We start from the raw sequence: 19,110 nt of genomic DNA on the forward strand, positions 1-19,110 counted from the left end.
TTCCTTGATTCTTCAGTGAAATCGTAAATTTCCTGATTTTTTGTCCTAAATGGGCTTCGGTGTCACTGTTCCCCGAATTCCAAAATGCATTGACAGCAATTTCCTTGTTTTCTGTTCATTTTCAGGGAAATATGGAACAGAAATTGACTATTCTATTTGGTTTCTCCACCAGATCCCGAATTTTCAATGACAAAATGTTCTAAAATCTTCCTGTGTGGCTCAATAAACATTTCCGAAAATTATCAGTAGTAATACTCTAAGATCTTCAAAATTATCGGATATTTCCCAAGAGTTTCGTTTCGCGCAGCAACGAGAGGGATAAGTTTTGCAGGTTAAAAATCCCGAGCGTTTTTCTGCGACACTTATCCCGATCGGTGCTACGCAGGGAAACTGGAGGGCAATATCCGGTTAATTTTGAAGGTCGAGGGGTATTTGGCTGGATAATTTTTTTCATTCCAATTTCAAACAATTAAATGTGTGGCATTTCACGTCATATAGTATGGTTTTTCACTCGTAGTTGTGGCTTCTCCGGCGTATATTTTCTGTCTGCAGAAAATGCAGAGAATTGTTTCCAAATTGTGGCTTTTGTCTTCACTGTATTATTAGGAACATTATTATTAATTTTTTGATCAATAATCTCCAAGGATTCTCCTCCAAATCTGCTCATGTCGAGGTAAAGTCTTTGAACTTGATTTTTTCTAATGCCAGTTTTGGGGTTTGAAACGCGTACAAATTGTTTATCGGATATTTTCATTGCTTAGCAACAAACAGGGAAATATCCGAAAAATATCCGAAGTAAAACCCTCTTACTTGTACCACGTGACGGGAAATGCCACCATTTGATTGGTTGAAATTGGGATGAAAAAAATAATCACAAAAAATTCAGACAAAATTTTTTAACAATTAATGGCTAAGAAGTTTCACTTCTGTCGTGCATAAATTTTATACACATTTTTTTTTTCACTTGTCTTTTTCATACGATTTTTTCATTTCCTCAGTAATATTACAAATTGCATATTGTAAACCGTACCACGATTACGACTCATTAATTCCTGCCACTTAATTAATCACCAATTAAATCATCACTTTCATCACATTAATTTCTAATTGAAAACGAAATCCTCACTGCGTAATATTTCATCCCGGTTGTTTTCTCACTTATACTGTATTTATAGAGACCATAAATACATGTTCATGGTTCAACTATCTCTTTCGCTCTTAATTTCGTCCTGAACATTAACTGCTCAGAGTTATTGCAAGTAGTTAATATTCGCGGTGTTGAGAAAACGTCCGAAAACTTGATCAATGAAATAATGACCTATTGCAACAACGACAATTAGAATAACCATTCAATAGATCATGATTTCTTTACCAATTCCTGCGATGACCGTAATTTATATGCCAAACGTCTCCAATTAATTTCTACTTAATCAACACGAAAATAAGAACGCTCTCTAATCGTGAATTAACGATTGAAGCAGCTTTGAGAAAACTAAACCCCGACATATTAAAATATAAAAATACTATAGAGACATCCTAACGCTCGGGAAGATCTCCTTGGCACAACTCGGCGGAAACCCGTTGCCCTTTGCCTACCGCAACATCTCCGATGATATCCATAATCCTCCATCAATAATTCCAACCAATACTCAAAGCATTCCATATATTTTTAAAAATACAAATAAACTGACAGAAATAACAAGTTTGTATGCAAATAAAGTGAATTCTTTAAACATAAGAAAATATGAAAGAAATATTCTGCTAAAAATTTGGGATTGAATTTCGGACGGAACAGATACGAAGAAATTCCACACACGGAGAGCAATTTTGTGCAAAAATTTTAGTGCGAGTACTGAAAAAATGACAATCTTTGAGTTATGAAAATATCTACTTTTGATGTTAAAATAAAATTTTTTGACATTTACAGTAAAATTTCGGGGGGTTTCTCGAAAAGATAATTCGAAGAGAAACTCAAAAAATTCTGGAAATGATTCTTGTGCTAACGGGGGGGAAAAAGGAGGAAAGTGGTCATCAGGTAAATATTCCAGTGCTCGCTCTAGAAATTTTATTCGGTCTGACTTACAGGTTTCTTTGAACTTCCGTGAAAATTTATCAGAAATCACTAGAAATTTAACCAGAAAAGTATTAACATTTTGACAACTGAGAGATTGTGATTTTTCCAGAAATTACCCTACAAGTTATACAGAAAATTTCTCCGCGTACTTCATCTCAATCATTATAATAATTTACATGATTTTCTAAAAGACAATTTTAGAGTCGGGAGAGTAGGAACCAAAGTATTAAGTCAAGAAAATACAACCCATTATCATTGTAAAATGATATTTGTCCGATCTGAATCTGAATCTCTCCTCGTTAAATTGGAAAAATGCTTTGAAAAATTATCAGAACTTTACCTATTTTTTTCATTTACGTATTTTATGCTGTTTCATCCATTTAAAAGTACTATGTTAAATCGTAAAAAGAGAATTTTGCATCGCAAATGGTCGCTTAAGAAGAATAACATTTGAAAGTGCTTCCGGTACGTTCCTCCATTACTGCGCTCACGTAGTCACTTTTAATTTTATATTTCTTCCGTCTGCAAAGGTTATCAAACTTCGTATTTTCCCCTTTCAGACGAATCCACACGATTACCGCCTACACGAAAAGAAATTTTAGATAAAAATTAGACCTCCAGGGTGCCAAGCAAGGGAAGGAGGTTAGTTTTATCACAAAAATTAGCCTCCCAAGTCTAACTCTTCCAACAAACATGACCTAAAAAGTGGTTGATTGTTATTTCGTCCCACGTTTCCCCCTCTAGGAGTATAATTTTTATTCAAAAATTCTTTTTGTGTACAATTAAAGAACCCAAAAATTGTAATTTGTCCATTTTTCAGGGCACTGAGTAATGAGTATGCACATCGTTTCGTTCCCATGACTAAATTATGTAAACACAAAACCATAAAGATTCTGTGACTAATGTGGAGTTGACCGAGCGAAATGATTACCGCCCCTTTTGTCTATGTTCTTGAAAATCTCGGAAAGTAGCGATTTACTCAGTCTTGTACATTCACGTGTGTCGTTTCTTTGCAATCCAACGCAGTGGGTACTTTCCTTCCGGGATCAAGAGCAGTAAGTAATGTAGTTTGTACGGGTCGAAATGAGGTAACGCAACGGACCCCTGATTGCTCGGCACGCATGAAACTAGAGACAACACGAATGTTGGTTATCCCCACTGAGTTACTTTTTATTCGTTTCCCTGTCATTTCTTTTGTCTGGCAACATTCTGTGAAACAAGTTCATTCTAGTTGCTCTGTGCCATGGAAATTCTCAATTAAGAATATCCAACTACTTCGGCCATGTTTACTTCGCTGAAATCCTTTCTAAAACTCCATTTGCCTGCAAGTTTAGTAACTACTCGATGGATATTTTCGTATTTACTGAGTAGTAAGTTATATTTGGTTATTTTCAATTTATTTTGACGAGAAAAAATAATGGCAGTGCAGTTGTTACGGTAAATTTGAGTAAAACAGCCGGGAAATTGGAACGTAAAACTTGAATTTCAACGCTTCCACTCGAGAGAAAAAAGAATATGAGGAATATTTAATGTTCTTCTATTTTGATTCTGGGATTGCAGAATGCGTTCCTAACATCGCCTCCAAGGACATGATCTATTCCATGAGGACTTTCATACCAATTAGTGTTCAATATAAAGTTTATTTGAGTTTTGCTTTTGAGGGAAAGCATTGTAACAGTTAAATTTTAGGATTCCAGTTTTTTCTGTCAGGATGACTAGTTGGTGCGTCAGGAATCCGATTTTTTCAGCCCATCTCCATATATGCATATGAATCTGAGGCCAACCCTGTTTTGTCATGATGAAGACAAATATGTCCCCGACATGATCGAAGCGAGACTGAGTAGAATCGTGCTGATGATGCACCTATTGAGTTTGAAAATGGTATCGATGGCAGCTTAAGTTTTTGAACGATTTTTTGAAATTGATCTTATGGAATCTTTTGGGGGCATTATGAAGGTTTTATGGGCGTTGTCAGGGTTCGTAACCCGGCGTAGGGAGTTCTTATGGGATATTAATGGAGTATTAATGAAACCTCATGTGATTCTATGACTGTTCTGGGTTATGACGTTTTATTGGGAGTTCGAGAGGGTTATATGGGGGTCCCTTGGAGCCATATAGTATCTAGTAAGAAGGTCTTATGGGGATTCTTAAAGCCGTATGAGGACTTTGCAGGGATCTTTTCGAGATTTTATGAGTTGTATATCAATGACTTCAGTATCGGAAAAATTCAACAATTGTTTGCTAGTATAATCCACGTGAATCGTTGCAATTAAAGATTGGTATGAAGGGGCAAGATATTTTTCAGACAGGTGAGGTATTACTCATGTAATGAGTAACAGGTTTTTGGAAAATTAAGAACTGGGAGCATTGAAGAGATAGAGACGCGAAGGCTCAGGGAACAATTAGCGCCATTTACTTGGACTGTATATTTATAACGTTTTGGTGTTTCTGGAGATTATAAATATTTTTCTAAGTATTAGACTTACGTACTACGTTAAATATATTCATCTATTGGCTTAACTGTGAAAATGAGAGAACAGCTTGAAGGCTATCGATCATAAGTAATTTATAGGTTTCTAGTTCGTACAGAAAATAAAGAATAAATCTTCTAAAATAGAGTGCGTACATAGCAGACTTTTATGGGGATGTCATGGAGGCGTTGCTATGAATTAATGAAGGTATATGTGCCCTGTCTAGATGAACAGCAATCTCCGGTCGCATATTGCTAATTAATCGACAAAATGACGTGCAATAATTGATATAAGCAAAAGCAACAGTCGACTTGTTATTTTTCGAGATTACCATCCTATATTAACTCCAGAACTAAAGAAGTTGAGGTATCATCAAGTGGGATATGTCGATTATCAATATCTTTTACTCAATTAAATTACTCATTGGAAATTACAATGACGTCAAAATAATGAATTTCTTTGTTTTTTGTTTACAGCGATGTGGCAAGATCTATCGTCAGGAGTATATCAACACAAAATGAACCGTATCTTCGTTCTTCTGTGCATGGCCATTGTATCAATCGCACGATGTCAGAAGGTAAGATATTTCACACATAATAATTATTAGTAAGTAGATCTGTGGGATATGTGGGCCAACGCAAGTTTGTTGTAAAGACACAAACGTTTAACAGATTTATATATATTTTTATTTATACCACTATACACTATTAAACATTTCTAAATATTATGTTTAAGTTATTATTATAAATATACGACTTGAAACTACGTTAAACAATACGCTACTCTTACTGTTTGGAAAACGACTTGCTTTGGGGAGAGCGAGGAGGACGAGTAGGGAGACCGGGATAAGGGGGGTGGTGAAAAATGAGCGGGACCGGGAGATTTCACAGCACACACAATTTACCGTTTTGAGATTTAACATTGATCACTTTATGTGAAGGGGTTGATGAGAACAATACTGACATTAAGTTTATTGAGCGGTCACGATGAGTTAATATGTGTATGAGAAAAACCCTGAGAATATACTGAATAAAAAGAACACTGCGAGATCACGCACAGCGATGTTCACTTTGAGAGATCCACATGGAGAGAGATCGATGAGTGAGGTCACGAGCGACAATTGGCCTAATTCTCACCACGTGATCTATTCCACAACGTTTAGCACGTATTTCCGGGATTGAGACGTCCAGGAAGTGGCGCCTCAACCGTCAAATATTTGAGTTAGGCACCTGGTAACACTGGATTGTTATGATCCAGGGGCCATACGATCGGCGAGTCGCCGCGGGGGAAGGAAGGGTCCAGAATTTAGGCGGATTTCCAACACTTACAAAACACTTAGGGTGGCACTCGTTCCACACCTCGTCTACGCTCTAACTATCAGATCTTCACGCTGACTACCTTCTACTCTGACCTCTAACTACCTTCTACTGAACTCTAGAGTCACGTGGTCCAAGCGGCTCTGGACCTCGCTGGCTGGAAACGACGTTCCCCTGTTACATCTGAGGGCTGCTCATAAACCCACAAAATATGGCTGTCAAGGTACTCTTATCGTACGTGCTCGAATCCCTGTACCATCTATGCAAATAGCACCTATTTCTACGTCTACAATAAAATCTTATAGCTACACTAGGGAGAACTTCATCCCGCGATTCTTAATCCTACTCTAAAATACAATCATTAAGCTCTAAGAATAAATTGCCAATACTACAGATCTATCCAACCTTGCTTCATTGATGTTAATGTCTCCAAATGTTTAAAGCATTGTGAATGAGTTTTACAAGGAGTCCGGAATTTTTCGGAATTCCTAGTAAAACTGTTGGGAGCCTCTGTGAGATTTTCATAGAAATACAAATGAATAATTATGATTCGGACAATCAAAGTCCGCTCCTCTCTTTTCATACTAACACTAGAATTTTTCTATACAAAATTTTTGTCCGTGTATGCGAAGGTTCACTCACTTGTCCCATAGTCTGTTAGAGTGATACTCTAATAGTTATTCCTCCACGGCTGAACGCATTCATCACTGACTTTAGTGCTAGCGGATTATTCAGTACTTCAGTAATTACAGTGACACATTGAGTGGCTTGCACGTTCTCAATGAATGCAAGTTTGATAAAAGGAGAAGCGACTAGAAAACCATTAGAAACGTGAGTTTTTGAAAAGTGGAGAACATTTTATTCGATGATAGCGTAGGAATCCACGTCGACTCGGCTTCTCCGAATTTCTTAATTGGTCCTTGATTGATGAAAGATTCAGTCAATCGAAGATGTGTCTGGACGATGATGTGAGTCAGGAAGCCTGGGTTATATTCTCCTAAGCCAACTTCGAAAATTTGCAAGAACCTTGTTGTCCCACTGGGCTGGGATTTCGATTTGTTGATGTCCAAGCTAGGAAATGAAATAAATTAACATTAATAATTGGAATAATTCTTATCAGAAGGTTAAAGACATAATAATCATACATCTGAAAGAAACGTGATCGCTCATAACGTCTGCCATCTTAGATGACAGGTCTCTGGAATTATCCCACAGGGACAATTTGTGAATTTTTATAGTGCGATTTCAAATGAAAATTACTTCGGTGCCTTACACTCTCGGTGCAAACTGCAGGGCTGAGAAATATTACTATGCGGTCGAGTCAACTTTCTTTATCGGCTCAGGAAAACTTCTATATCGGTATCGTAAATCGACGTCAAACGGCTGAAGCAACAGATCCTATGACAAGGTCCAATGTCGGAAATATTCGGATATATTCGGCGTTCATCGTCAACCAATCACAATGAGTTAACGAAAAATTACAGCAAAGCTCAGTAAAAAATGGAGGAAGGCACCAATGAAATAACTGATCTAGTTAGGAATTGTTAAAGATCTTCACAATTTTATAGTACTGTTTCTTCAATTTTATGAAACCAAATATCATTAGTTACAACATTTATGGTACTAATAGGCATTTTTATGTGGCAATGAAACACGTTCTAGTATTTTAGCATTTTGCATATAAATGTAGTTGTATTTTTTACCTTTAAGTTGTGGTCATCGAAACCAACCAGCCCAATACACATGCGACACAAACAAATGATGCGAAAATTTCACCGCAAACAGCCACAACTGGTGATGAATTATTGCACAAATTTAGACTTTCAATGATCAAGAAAATATCTTCTAGATTGTAAATAACGTAAATGGTTTGTTTAAAATCAAAATGGATTATCTTGAGATTATGTCTAAAATTACATAATACGAAAGATGGCCTAAATGGGTGATTGGATACAAATCTCAATTTCACGCAACGGAATTAATCATCGGGTCACGGTGAGCCGAAGTTTGCCGTTGTGGAGGGGAGGCGAAGAGTACCGAAGTCTCACGAAAGCGTTGTCGGAATGTCGCATTCTACCGCACACCGGAAACATTTATCAACAAGCGTCATTATTTCTCGTGTATTTCTCATAAAAATGCACTGTTCCGTCGATTTTATTGTGCTGCACAATAGTTTACTATCCAGAAGACGACAAAAATATATCATTTTTTTATCTGTAACTTCACCGAGCCCCATGTTGGAACATAAAAATGCTTCCACCTTCCCATTGATTTGAAAAGTTTATTTTGTGATATCTCAAATATTTAACCCTGAAACTGGAGAGATAATTGTTGTTAGAATTTTTCGAATTTTAATTTATTCTCTCATTGTATTTCCAAATTTTAGATATCAGTTGCACAAATTGACCGTGTGTATGTCAAACATCGATTAAAAACAAATATTTAATGATGAAAAATGAACTAACATAACACTTTCTTTAATACCGCGTCAGACCTTATGTCCTCCTAAATAAAATCTATAATGAGAATCGCGTGGCAAATACTCAAGGAGAAAAATACTATTGGAAATGGGATAGTCATAATGAATGTAAACGTGTGAATCTTAGTTATTCCCTTTATTTTATATGCTCGAAAGGCACAACCGGTCTGGTTCATTTCCTTAGACGAACCAACTAAAAACACTAAAGGGCCACAACACCCTGGACCTGATGACTCACATTAGCAATGGTCCCACTCATGCATGTCCCTGTGTTTAGACCTATGAAAAAAGAGCATACACATCATACCCCAAACATCTTTGAATTTTCACCTATAAAAATGTTTTCCAATCTTAAGTGGAAACACGAGAATAAAAGAAATACAAATCATACAAAGACCTATTCAGTTTAACTGCAAATTAATTTTTAATAAAAAGTTTGAAACGTAGACTCTAAAAAATACGATATTGAAAAAATCAATCTTCTCGATTGAATAAATTGATAAGTATAACTCCATGCTTTTATAAATGTCTTCCTCAATCGCATTCGTTAATGAATCGAAAGAGAGTGGAAATCTCCATCAACGAATACCCTACCGGTTACAAGGATTTCAACTGTGCCCTCAAATCGCGTGTAACAACCAGTGAATTTAGTGGTCATAAGATAAAAACGCAGACATGAGAAAAAATACAACGCCACTTTTGTTGTTTTTCATTAATGATTTACTGAATCTGCTAGGAAAACTTGAATATTCATTGGTAGCGGCTCTTATACTTCGCCATTCGAACAAAAAACATAACTGCTCGACATTATGTCCTGCCTTCTCCTGAAATTATTGAGTGTGGAATTTTTTCTGGACATTTAAACCGCACAGTACTATTACATAATCTATTTCATCACGAGGGGCATTCGTAGTTCCTTAAAAACTTTGCACATTTCACCCGATTGTTGATCTTAGATTAAAGTGACGATGGAACAATGCGATTTGGATTGAAATCACTGTACGGTAGAAAATTACCTCAAAGGTATTGGGTACGCTCGAAAGTTGCACTATCACATTCACGACAAGCAGTTTGATACTTCCGACAATGTATTACCATTGGTAAAAGACCAGAAAGACTCGTTTTATATTAGCACTATACTTGGTATTTTGTTGATCATTGCCAATGGTTTCGCCGAACTCTTTGGCATAAATTGTCCGTTTATAAAACGCAGGCATAAGTAAACATGAGTTTTTATTCAGTACTCACTGACCCATCAACCTTTGTGCCAAAGTTTCTATAACTGTACATTAATAGAAAAGGTGGAAAAATTCAGTTCCATCAAAGGAGTTTTCTTAATTGCTACAGTGATCAGTTAACTATTAACGAATCGAAGTGATAGTTAAATGGGCACGTTTGGTGCCACTGGTCCCTTTTATCAGTGTACACGGGGAAAATAAAATAGTAAATATCACTATGTTGCAATTTGGCCATAGTGGTACTATGTTCAAAATAGTTATCATGAAACATTACAATGGTGCGTGGTAAGTTCTTCAATGGTAAAAGATTCCATGAACGTAGTAATAATTACTATGTTATCATAGTTGAGTTTACTATCTGCCATAGTAGAGGCCCTGCATAACATACTAATATTTATCACGTTATGTATGTTGTCAGCTGAAGGTTCGTTCGAGAACATAGTATTTAATGAAGAATATGGGGTTTTTCAGAAAGACTTGTGCCCACTGTAGTTCTTTAATCAAGAACTATTCGAAATTGATTGTATTAACTTTCGTATAAATTTATGATCTGAGCTGAATAATAAAAAAAACACCTTGAGGACTTGAAAATCTTTAAATTTGTGGAATGGTCTGCGTCAAGGTGTGAAAGGGACACGGATATCGCTAAATCATTCGGAGCATTATGGTTTCAAATTACGCCATCTCTACCTTATCCTAAGATATTTATCAAGAATAGAATTCGATCAGAGAGACTTGATTAAGTACCAAATTATAAAAAAAGTCACGTGGACATATAAAGACTTTCTGACAGTAACAAATATGTATCAGACTGGGGTTAGACAATTAAATTGTCTGACAAGTATTTTTAAAATATTGTCATTGAAAATTTCATCATTTTGATGGCAGTCAGAGATACTCATGAAAAATTTAGGTCAATCGAGAAAATTAAATTAATGTTGAAATTGTGGAAAGTGATCAGGCCAGTGTGAAATCATTAATTTAACTATCAAATTACTTGTTTTTATATGTGTAAGTTCAAAGAATATCAATTCTCAACTTGGTGTACTTCTTAGTCTTGTGTAGTGGAGAATCCATTCGAAATTTGAAAATTTTTTATGCTTGTACTACAATGTACATCCAAATTCAAATGTTTTTTCAAAATAATCATCAAATTCTATAGTATAAAACTAGGTTTCATGACAATTTCTGACGTTTATGTTTGGGACTTTAATGCTATATTAATCCAAAAAAAGATTACTTCTGGTAAGTGAAGAAAATACTTTTGAAAAGTGTAGAGTTTACGACTGTTCAAGAATTTTGAAAGGTATTTGCCATCAGTAAAAGGAAAATGGTTCAAAAATCTATTTTATCCTTTTCATGAATTAAATATAAAAGTATGTTTTGTACTTCGTAAGAATTAAAGAACAAACTATAGGTAAATAATAAACAGAATAAGTCATATAGAAAAACAAAATTCTCTTCATTCTTTACCTAAAACATTTTCGACTGAGTATTCCAATAGAATGAACTGAATCAAATGTAAAGTTCAGTGAAAATATGGCGAAATTGATTGTCTAATTTGCAAAATTTTTTCACTCCTGCCACTCTAGTGGATTGATAAATGTGGATGGATACAGTATCTTCGATGTATGGTACTCTGTAATTCGACCAATCAATAGCACCCGAACACGCCAATTTAATGATTCCCGAATATCCGAAAATGAAGGGATCAGACTGCTGTCCCATAATGAATTAGAGTCCTTTCACTCTCAATGTAGGATAGAGGTCAGCCTCTTCTTCTCTTCCAGACAGTTACAGCACTTATTCGTTGCAAAATATAGCGGAAAGGAAAGTTTGGGATCACTAACCATTATCTGGAAACTTGGCACCTATGACGTAGTGCTTGACTTCCGATAGTCCAAGAAGGTCAATACTATCGGATACCTCAAGATAACTTCGATTAAAAAAATAGCGTATTCTATAAAATCATAATGAATCTATTTCTTAACCGCAAACTTTGAAGGTAACATATTGTAATTAGAAGTACTTCTTCTACCTGGCTTTTATGGTGTGTAGTTTCTATGGATTTTACACTAAAAAAATGGCACAATAAAAGAATTGATGATTCCAGTGAATGATCCCGAGGCGATTTGGTATAGGCTGGATACATGGAGACAAGTATTCAATAACAATTACGTGTTATCCATAATTCCGGAGCAAAATGTGGTCGTAGGAAACTTTACGGAATTTTCCCCAAAAATTCGGGCCCTTTTACCTCAATCATTTGTGCATAATTACCATTTTGTCACCTAAAATTTTCCAGTTGGTGAGTGATTTTTCATGAATATTCCTCTTCGTTGATCTATGGAGTCGATTGATCCTACACCGCAGTCAATGACAGTGACTGGATTCACGTTGAGTGTGACATGTTTCAAGTAGATTTTGCGACTTGATTCACACTATTTAATATAAAGTTAGTTACATATGTGACTTAATTTTGCGACTTGACTGCAAGTTCTGGCTTGAGTTCATTAGCTGACGTAATAGGAAAGAATTACAATTATTATAACATCAAGTATGATGTCAATTGACGGGGGCCTATTATTGATATGCATCAAGTCGAGAAAAACGTGATTAAGTTGTAGTGCGAGTTGATTTAAGGCGACATACTGGCTAAACCAGAACGAGTTTCCCACGTGAATTAATCCGTTTAATCCGACTTGAATCGCATAGATGACGATTTGAGACGTATTTTCGCGCAACGATCCCATTCCTGACTCTCACCAAGTCTGAAATTCAAATTAATGGAGGCACCCTTGGACTATCTAACACGAATAAAAAATCCACCCAAATCGATTCCAGCTCCACCTGAACAATAAATTGTTTCTGGGCGAATGTTGCCGAATTTCAACTTTTGGTTTGGGTTAAAAATTTTTGTAGACTTACATCTTCTATTCGCGCTCATATCATAATAATCTCCTTTATATTCCATTTATTGATATAATAATTCCTTTATGCCAGAGCTGAATCGTTAACTGTTAATGGATGGTGACATGGACCAAGACCAGATAAATGTTCTTTAATAGTTAATGAATGGCGAGTCAACTTGAGTCAAACAAGGCTGTTCAATACACAACCGTTAATTATAAACCCAACACCATCAATCACAATTTTTGTGACCACTTGGTAAATCGTAACGATTTTTTAGTTTAAAATTGAAGTGACCAACGAGATTGGGACGATTTTTTTAGATTTCGACCCGAGAGTTTCTGCATGTTATGTAGCTATTTTTTTTAGAATATGAACTTTTCAGAACTGAAGTGGTATTTGTGGCAAATTGGTATTAGCCAAGTTATGGCCACGAAAAGTTCGCTGTAAGAGATTTATTCATCTCTTAGTTTCAATGAGGGATTCTCTCGACCACAGAATGTTTTGGTTCTCATAAATAGATATAACATAAAGAACTACCACGTGAATCATCATAAATTATCCTGTGAAAGTCAACATTTACTGTTAAGTTGGGGATTTGAAGTTTTCTAACACTTTAAAGGGATTTTGAATTCAAAAAAATATATCTCAAATTTTTGGCGCCTTCAATAATTTTGTCCAAATAATTCAATAAATATTCACTGTTTCCACAGATTTCAAAGTTATAGCTGTGATTGATGTTTTTATAGATTTCTGCTATTCTCCTGAAGAAAATCCTTGAAATTTGTTTAGAAAAAAAAGAGATTCGAAGAAACGTACAACAAATTTCAGCTGATTTTTTTACGGGTGCGTTAATGCATTAGCCAGTCTGATAAATAAATAAAATTACGTTACCAGAAGTCGCTACCAAAAAAACTCATTAACAAGCATAATGGTGGCGGAAAAACCCATCAGCGTGGATAAACTCATAGTTTAAAAAAAAGAAGCAGCACTGGTTCCACTGAAAGCGATAAAATCGTCGTAGAACTCGTCCAGTTTTTCTACTGGATTGCTCTTCAGCCTTTGTATCGGGGCGATATGCGCGGTAGTGTCGATCGTACATGTCCGGAGCGCATCCTTTCACTCTCGGTTAAAACGTCTCCTACAGACACAAACAAGCCTAAATACATTAAGCGCGTGATTCTGTCTCGTCGACCTTTTCCTCCAGCCGATGCAAAGAAGATGCGAGAGTCAAACTCACGGTGAAAGCGTGTTAGCTCCATCGGGGATAGATCTTTTCAATATCTCAAACGGCTCGTTGTATCGCGCGTGACACAGCCAATTCAAATGTCTGAATTTCACACAGCTGTTATTGACAATTTTTCAAGCATCTAAAAAATATGAATAACATAACAATTTGCTTGATTCAGAGAAAAGGGGGTTTAAACATCTCAATTCTCGTTTGGCATTCAGACAAAATTTTATTTTATTCAAAAATTTTTTGGGGCTTGAAAACAATTTCCAAGAGATGTGGTTGCAAAATTTAGAGGTACAGAGGAAAAAATTGTTATGAACATATAATTTCTGATATCACGTGGTGAATATACATTAGCAGGAGAAGCGCTGAGAAACATATTTTTGCCAAATATTGATTTACTTCAAATGGTCATTTTTTCAAAATTATATTTATTGCATGGATTTAGTTCCAGAGAAGCTCAATTGAGTTTCACTGATGACAATCTTATTGCTCTTGAGGATGACTATATTGGACGAAACCTTAAATGAAATCCGTCAATGATTTTTCATTTTTCTAAATTTTCGATTTTCGAGAGGAACGAATTTCGATGAATGTTCTCATGTTCATCATTATTTAAAGAGTTCAGTAAAGGTTATAACTTACATGATCATGTTCTAGAACAATTTAATTAATATAATTGAAACTTACTCAGAATCGCCAAGTGATGATTTGACTGGAGATATATGGAAAAATAAATATTTCTCTGAAGTCGATGGAAATCTGACAAAGACAATTTTTTTTCTTAGTGAAATAGGTCTTTTGAAACGTTTATCTTTAGACCAGTTATCCCCAGGTGAATTAAGTGCAATTCCGGACATGAGAATTGTGTTGAACTAAAAGATTATTATTTAACAAATTATCTTGAATAATAATTCAATAACGGTTGTTAACATTTGGAATTCATCTAAATTATCTCACCTAAGAGAATCTCAATTTCGGACAATTTGGAAAATAATCAACGGTAATGATCTTTATGGAGGTCCTGCTCAGTACAATAATTAGATCTTTTAGTTTAATTGTATTAGTTGCAACTGAACTCTGCAGACCTGAAACTGCCTCCACTGGAAAAATTCTAAATTCCAAAATAAAATTTCTTCTGTCGAGAGTATCAATCTTCGACGGAGACATTTTCTCTTCTCATTGAGGGTCGACTTTAAATTAATCATTATCGAAGGTTTTGGAAAAGAGGAGTGAATATTTTTTTTCTTTCAGATCCACGAACACATGACACCGCAAGAGGTGCTATCGGTGTTCCAGACGTCGTCTCATCATGACGGTGAGTTGAGAAAGAAATTATTACTTGTGATGAAAGGAAGGTAGAGAGTGGATATAAAATAAATGTATGATTAGCATCATTTCGTTCATTCATTATTGACTGATTGAAAGCAATGATGACGTTCTCAATCATATATACGAGAATGGAAAGGAATTCGGGGAAAGTATATCCGATATTTATCTAGCCTCGTCCCTTTATTAGCCCTGAAATAAGGCCAATAATGAGATTCTTTTTGATACTTGAGCGGTGAAAACCTTTTTTATGCACTGAAATCAAAATTATAAAGATAAGACGTAAAAAATAAATGCACAGATCTCTTGGGCCTTGATGGATTTGTTAGTCGATAATCAATCAGAAAAATATATAATTGAGGCGAGAGTCACTCATGGCCTTTGTTTATAGAAAAACAGCCACATATTGACGTAAAATTAATGAAGGGATGAATATTGACGATTCAAGGGCGAGCACAACGTTATCGTCACGTTATGGATTAAAAAATCACTTATCACGTTTGTTAATTAAATAGTGTAAGAACAATTTCTGCAAATCCAGAATATTCAAATATTTATCCTTCAAACTATGTTTTAGACAGATGTTTTTTCAATATTCATTATTTATAAAAATTAACAATGTATTTGTGTCACAGTCTATCCTCAAGAAAACAGAACCTACACACAATGCCAACTTTTGAGAATTTCCACTCATGAAAGGATTTTTTGATTTCAAGTGGAAATTCGAGAATAAAAGAAATATAAATCGTTTAAAGGCCTATTCAATCCAACCAGAAATTAATTTTTGATGAACAATTTGAAATATTAACTCCAATAAATTGCAAACGAAAAGACTTTTGTTTATCAGTAAACGAAAAATGGCACAGTTTGGCCCCCGCTGATCGTAACAACACTGACAAACAGGATAGTTTGGATACAGGTGTGACGGGGGGTAGTCACGAGTGTCAAGTTCTATCAAAATATGCTCCTTTTTCTTGTATACCCCTTTGTAATTTTACGATTTATTTCCATTCCGCCCTCCAATCCTTGGTACCACCGAAGGACTAAGGAAAACTCCTCCTTAGGGGAAAACCAACCCAGGTACAGTCGTCTTTTTGTCGAAGGCAATGAACCCGCAAGTAGCATACTAGTCAAGCACCAACCATACTGCCACTATATGAACATGAATAATTAAAATAGTTTCAAATTTTGGACTCTTGATTTCTTGTCATAAAATGGATTTTTACTAAGATTCTGAGCAGCAAAAGATGTAGTAACTCCCTCAACGAATAATTGTTATGGTAAGGAATTGATTGTTAATGTATTAGTTATAGAGAATGCTTATCATTTGCAAACATTGCAATCTGCTACTGATTTTGTCAAGGTTTGTTCAATGATAAACCGTTCTTTTTTCGCAATTTTTTTACAATTTTAATGACTCAATATTCCGATTCACTTTAAAACCTGTAACTGAATCAAAAATTTGATAAAAGAAAACGCTGTAAAATGCGACAAAACTTGCTATCAAATGGAAGTTAATTAAAAACTAAAGAAGTAGCAAATCGAAGTGGAGCAAAAATTGGCCAAAATACTCGAATATTTTTTCATAGTATTTATTCCCAATTTTGAAACGTTCCAACAGCAATTAAAATCTGTTTTGATATCTTAAATTGAAGCATTGAGAGCTAAAGTTTATAGATTCCTGGTGTTTATGAGCAAGATATTTTTCTTAACTTATCATATTTAATAATCAACTTCTCTCAATACTGGATCTATCATTTTTCAGTATAATGCAGCGATATTACACTCAAAAAATGTAAAAGACATTGACATCAGGAACAAATGATGAAATCCTTATTTCTATTGATTTACAATCTTTCAGATTAAAAAAAATGTGACTTAAAAATCGCGAATTGTTATTTTTACGCCTATCCACACTGGAACTTTTTACGAAAAATTTTCTCCATTTATTCCATAAAAAAATTGCTATCAGTGCGCATCTAATCATCTTCATTACTAAATAACGGGGCTATCATATCATTTCAGTAAATCCCGCCAAATCATTCATATGATTATGGTCAAGATATCTCAATTGATCCACCGCCGATAGTTTACAAAACAATCCTTTCAGTGGATATATTTCAAAGGATTGGGAATGATTATTCATCAGATTCTTCCACTTCTCAGTTTCGGACAGGATAATCCCCTCCGGATAAACACCTCAATTAACCCATCACATATGCATACTAGTCTGACCGACAAATTTTTTCCGCTTTTCGCACCGCGAATATCAATGATGATCAATGAGAATGGTCTTTTGTATTCCAGTCAGGCAAACAGATTATCTAAAAATATAGCTTTTTTTTAGTTTAAAAAAACATCTCACTCGTGGGAGAACTGCCGATAGTTATAGTGCTCTTCTCCGTTACCATTAAATTTTCATAAAAAATGAATAGAATTATATTGATATAAATTATGCAGGTAATTTTTCGAAGTTCGAGGCGGTTTCGATGACCGCATCGATACGAATTAATTATTACATCGATTTATTTATAACATTGATTCTCATTTCCATCATTTCATGTTCATTTTTGAGTATTTCTCACGAAAAGAGCATTCAGGAATCTATAAATTCATGCTGACATGAATAACCGGTGGTTTATGAATTATTTATTAGTATTGCCACTCACTCGAGTTGTATGACCCTTGGAGTACTTCCTTCTGTCAATAATGGAAAAATTGTGCAAATACTGTTTTCTAAAGGTTTCGAAGATGAATATTCGATTTATTAAGAGCATATCAAGGCTGTTGAAAGCGATAATCCACGATGGTAGTCTGCAATATCTTTCATTTTTTGAGGAATGAAAATATTTTTTACTTAAGACAGGAATCAGTATGCAGTTTTATGTGAATATTTTATTATAGAAAGAGCAAATTTCGAAAGGACATAGTAAAATGGTTGTAATATCCAAGAATATGTCACTGACTGTTATGAGTTTATTGGTTTAATAGTATGAGGTTAATGGATCGTGAAATTCAATGCTTTTGGCACAAATTTGATTAGTAGACTATACGACACCTTCGTTACAAGAAGAGAAATTTTCGCATATAATACCACAAGAGCTCCGAAATTATCGGATATTTCCCGATAGGTTCGTTGCAAACAAATGAACGTGTCAAGTTTTCCAGTCTAAAAATCACGAGCGCGAAGCGCGAGTGATTTTTCTGGAAAACTTGACAAGCTTATTTGTTTGTAGGGAACCTTGAGGGAAATATCAGATAATTTCGAAGTTCGAGTGGTATTCGGGGGATTATTTTTCCCATCCAAATTTCAGCCAATAGAATTGCACCATTTGGTGATATTTTGTATAGCCTACCTCGAATATCAGCGATTATTTTTCCCATCCAAATCTTGGCCAATAGGATTGCACCATTCGACGTTATTTTGTATAGTCAACACGGTATTTCAGCGGATATTCTTGGAAATTTCACTGGAAATTTTGCATGTTGATATATATAAAAAAAAACAAATGTTGAAGTAACCCTCAATTGTATCTGACAGATTAAATGGCAATTCGTTGAAAATTATGTCTCATGGTGCAATTCTATCGGCCAAGATTTGGATGCAAAAAATAATCCCCCGAATACCACTCGAACTTCGAAATTATCTGATATTTCCCTCAAGGTTCCCTGCAAACAAATAAGCTCGTCAAGTTTTCCAGAAAAATCACTCGCGCTTCGCGCTCGTGATTTTTAAACTGGAAAACTTGACACGTTCATTTGTTTGCAACGAACCTATCGGGAAATATCTGATAATTTCGGAGCTCTTGTGGTATTACATGCGATAATTTTTTGAATATTTTGGTAAACAAACGACACTTAACCAAATAAACCTCTTTTCATGTCATGGCACAATTCTCTTGGCCGAAATTTGGATAGGAAAAATAATCCCCTGAATACCACTCGAGCTTCAAAATTATAGAATATTTCCCTCTAGGTTCCCTGCATACAAATGAAGTCGTCAAGTTTTTCAGGAAAAATCACTCGTGCTTCGCACTCGTGATTTTTTAGCCTGAAAAA

At 35.2% G+C, this 19,110-nt stretch overlaps 1 protein-coding gene and 1 long non-coding RNA gene across 5 annotated transcripts in view; one reads left to right on the forward strand and one right to left on the reverse strand.

The window, feature by feature from the left end:
* Positions 1 to 19,110, forward strand: part of LOC135169770 (A disintegrin and metalloproteinase with thrombospondin motifs like) — a 152,787-nt gene that overhangs the window by 98,038 nt on the left and 35,639 nt on the right. For all 4 annotated transcript variants that reach the window (XM_064135065.1, XM_064135063.1, XM_064135066.1 and 1 more), the window contains 2 exons: positions 5,022 to 5,122; positions 14,977 to 15,040. In XM_064135065.1, the coding sequence (XP_063991135.1) occupies positions 5,024 to 5,122; positions 14,977 to 15,040 (163 nt within the window). In that variant the 5' untranslated portion in view covers positions 5,022 to 5,023. The remainder of the gene's footprint in view (positions 1 to 5,021; positions 5,123 to 14,976; positions 15,041 to 19,110) is intronic.
* LOC135169771 (uncharacterized) lies at positions 5,136 to 8,190 on the reverse strand. The gene is made up of 3 exons (XR_010300252.1): positions 7,565 to 8,190; positions 7,007 to 7,259; positions 5,136 to 6,932 (listed from the first exon to the last, which is right to left on the reverse strand). It is a non-coding gene; the product is annotated as an uncharacterized LOC135169771 (long non-coding RNA).

This window comes from Diachasmimorpha longicaudata, chromosome 15 (genome assembly GCF_034640455.1).
Source record: "Diachasmimorpha longicaudata isolate KC_UGA_2023 chromosome 15, iyDiaLong2, whole genome shotgun sequence".
Taxonomy (NCBI): Eukaryota; Metazoa; Arthropoda; class Insecta; order Hymenoptera; family Braconidae; genus Diachasmimorpha; species Diachasmimorpha longicaudata.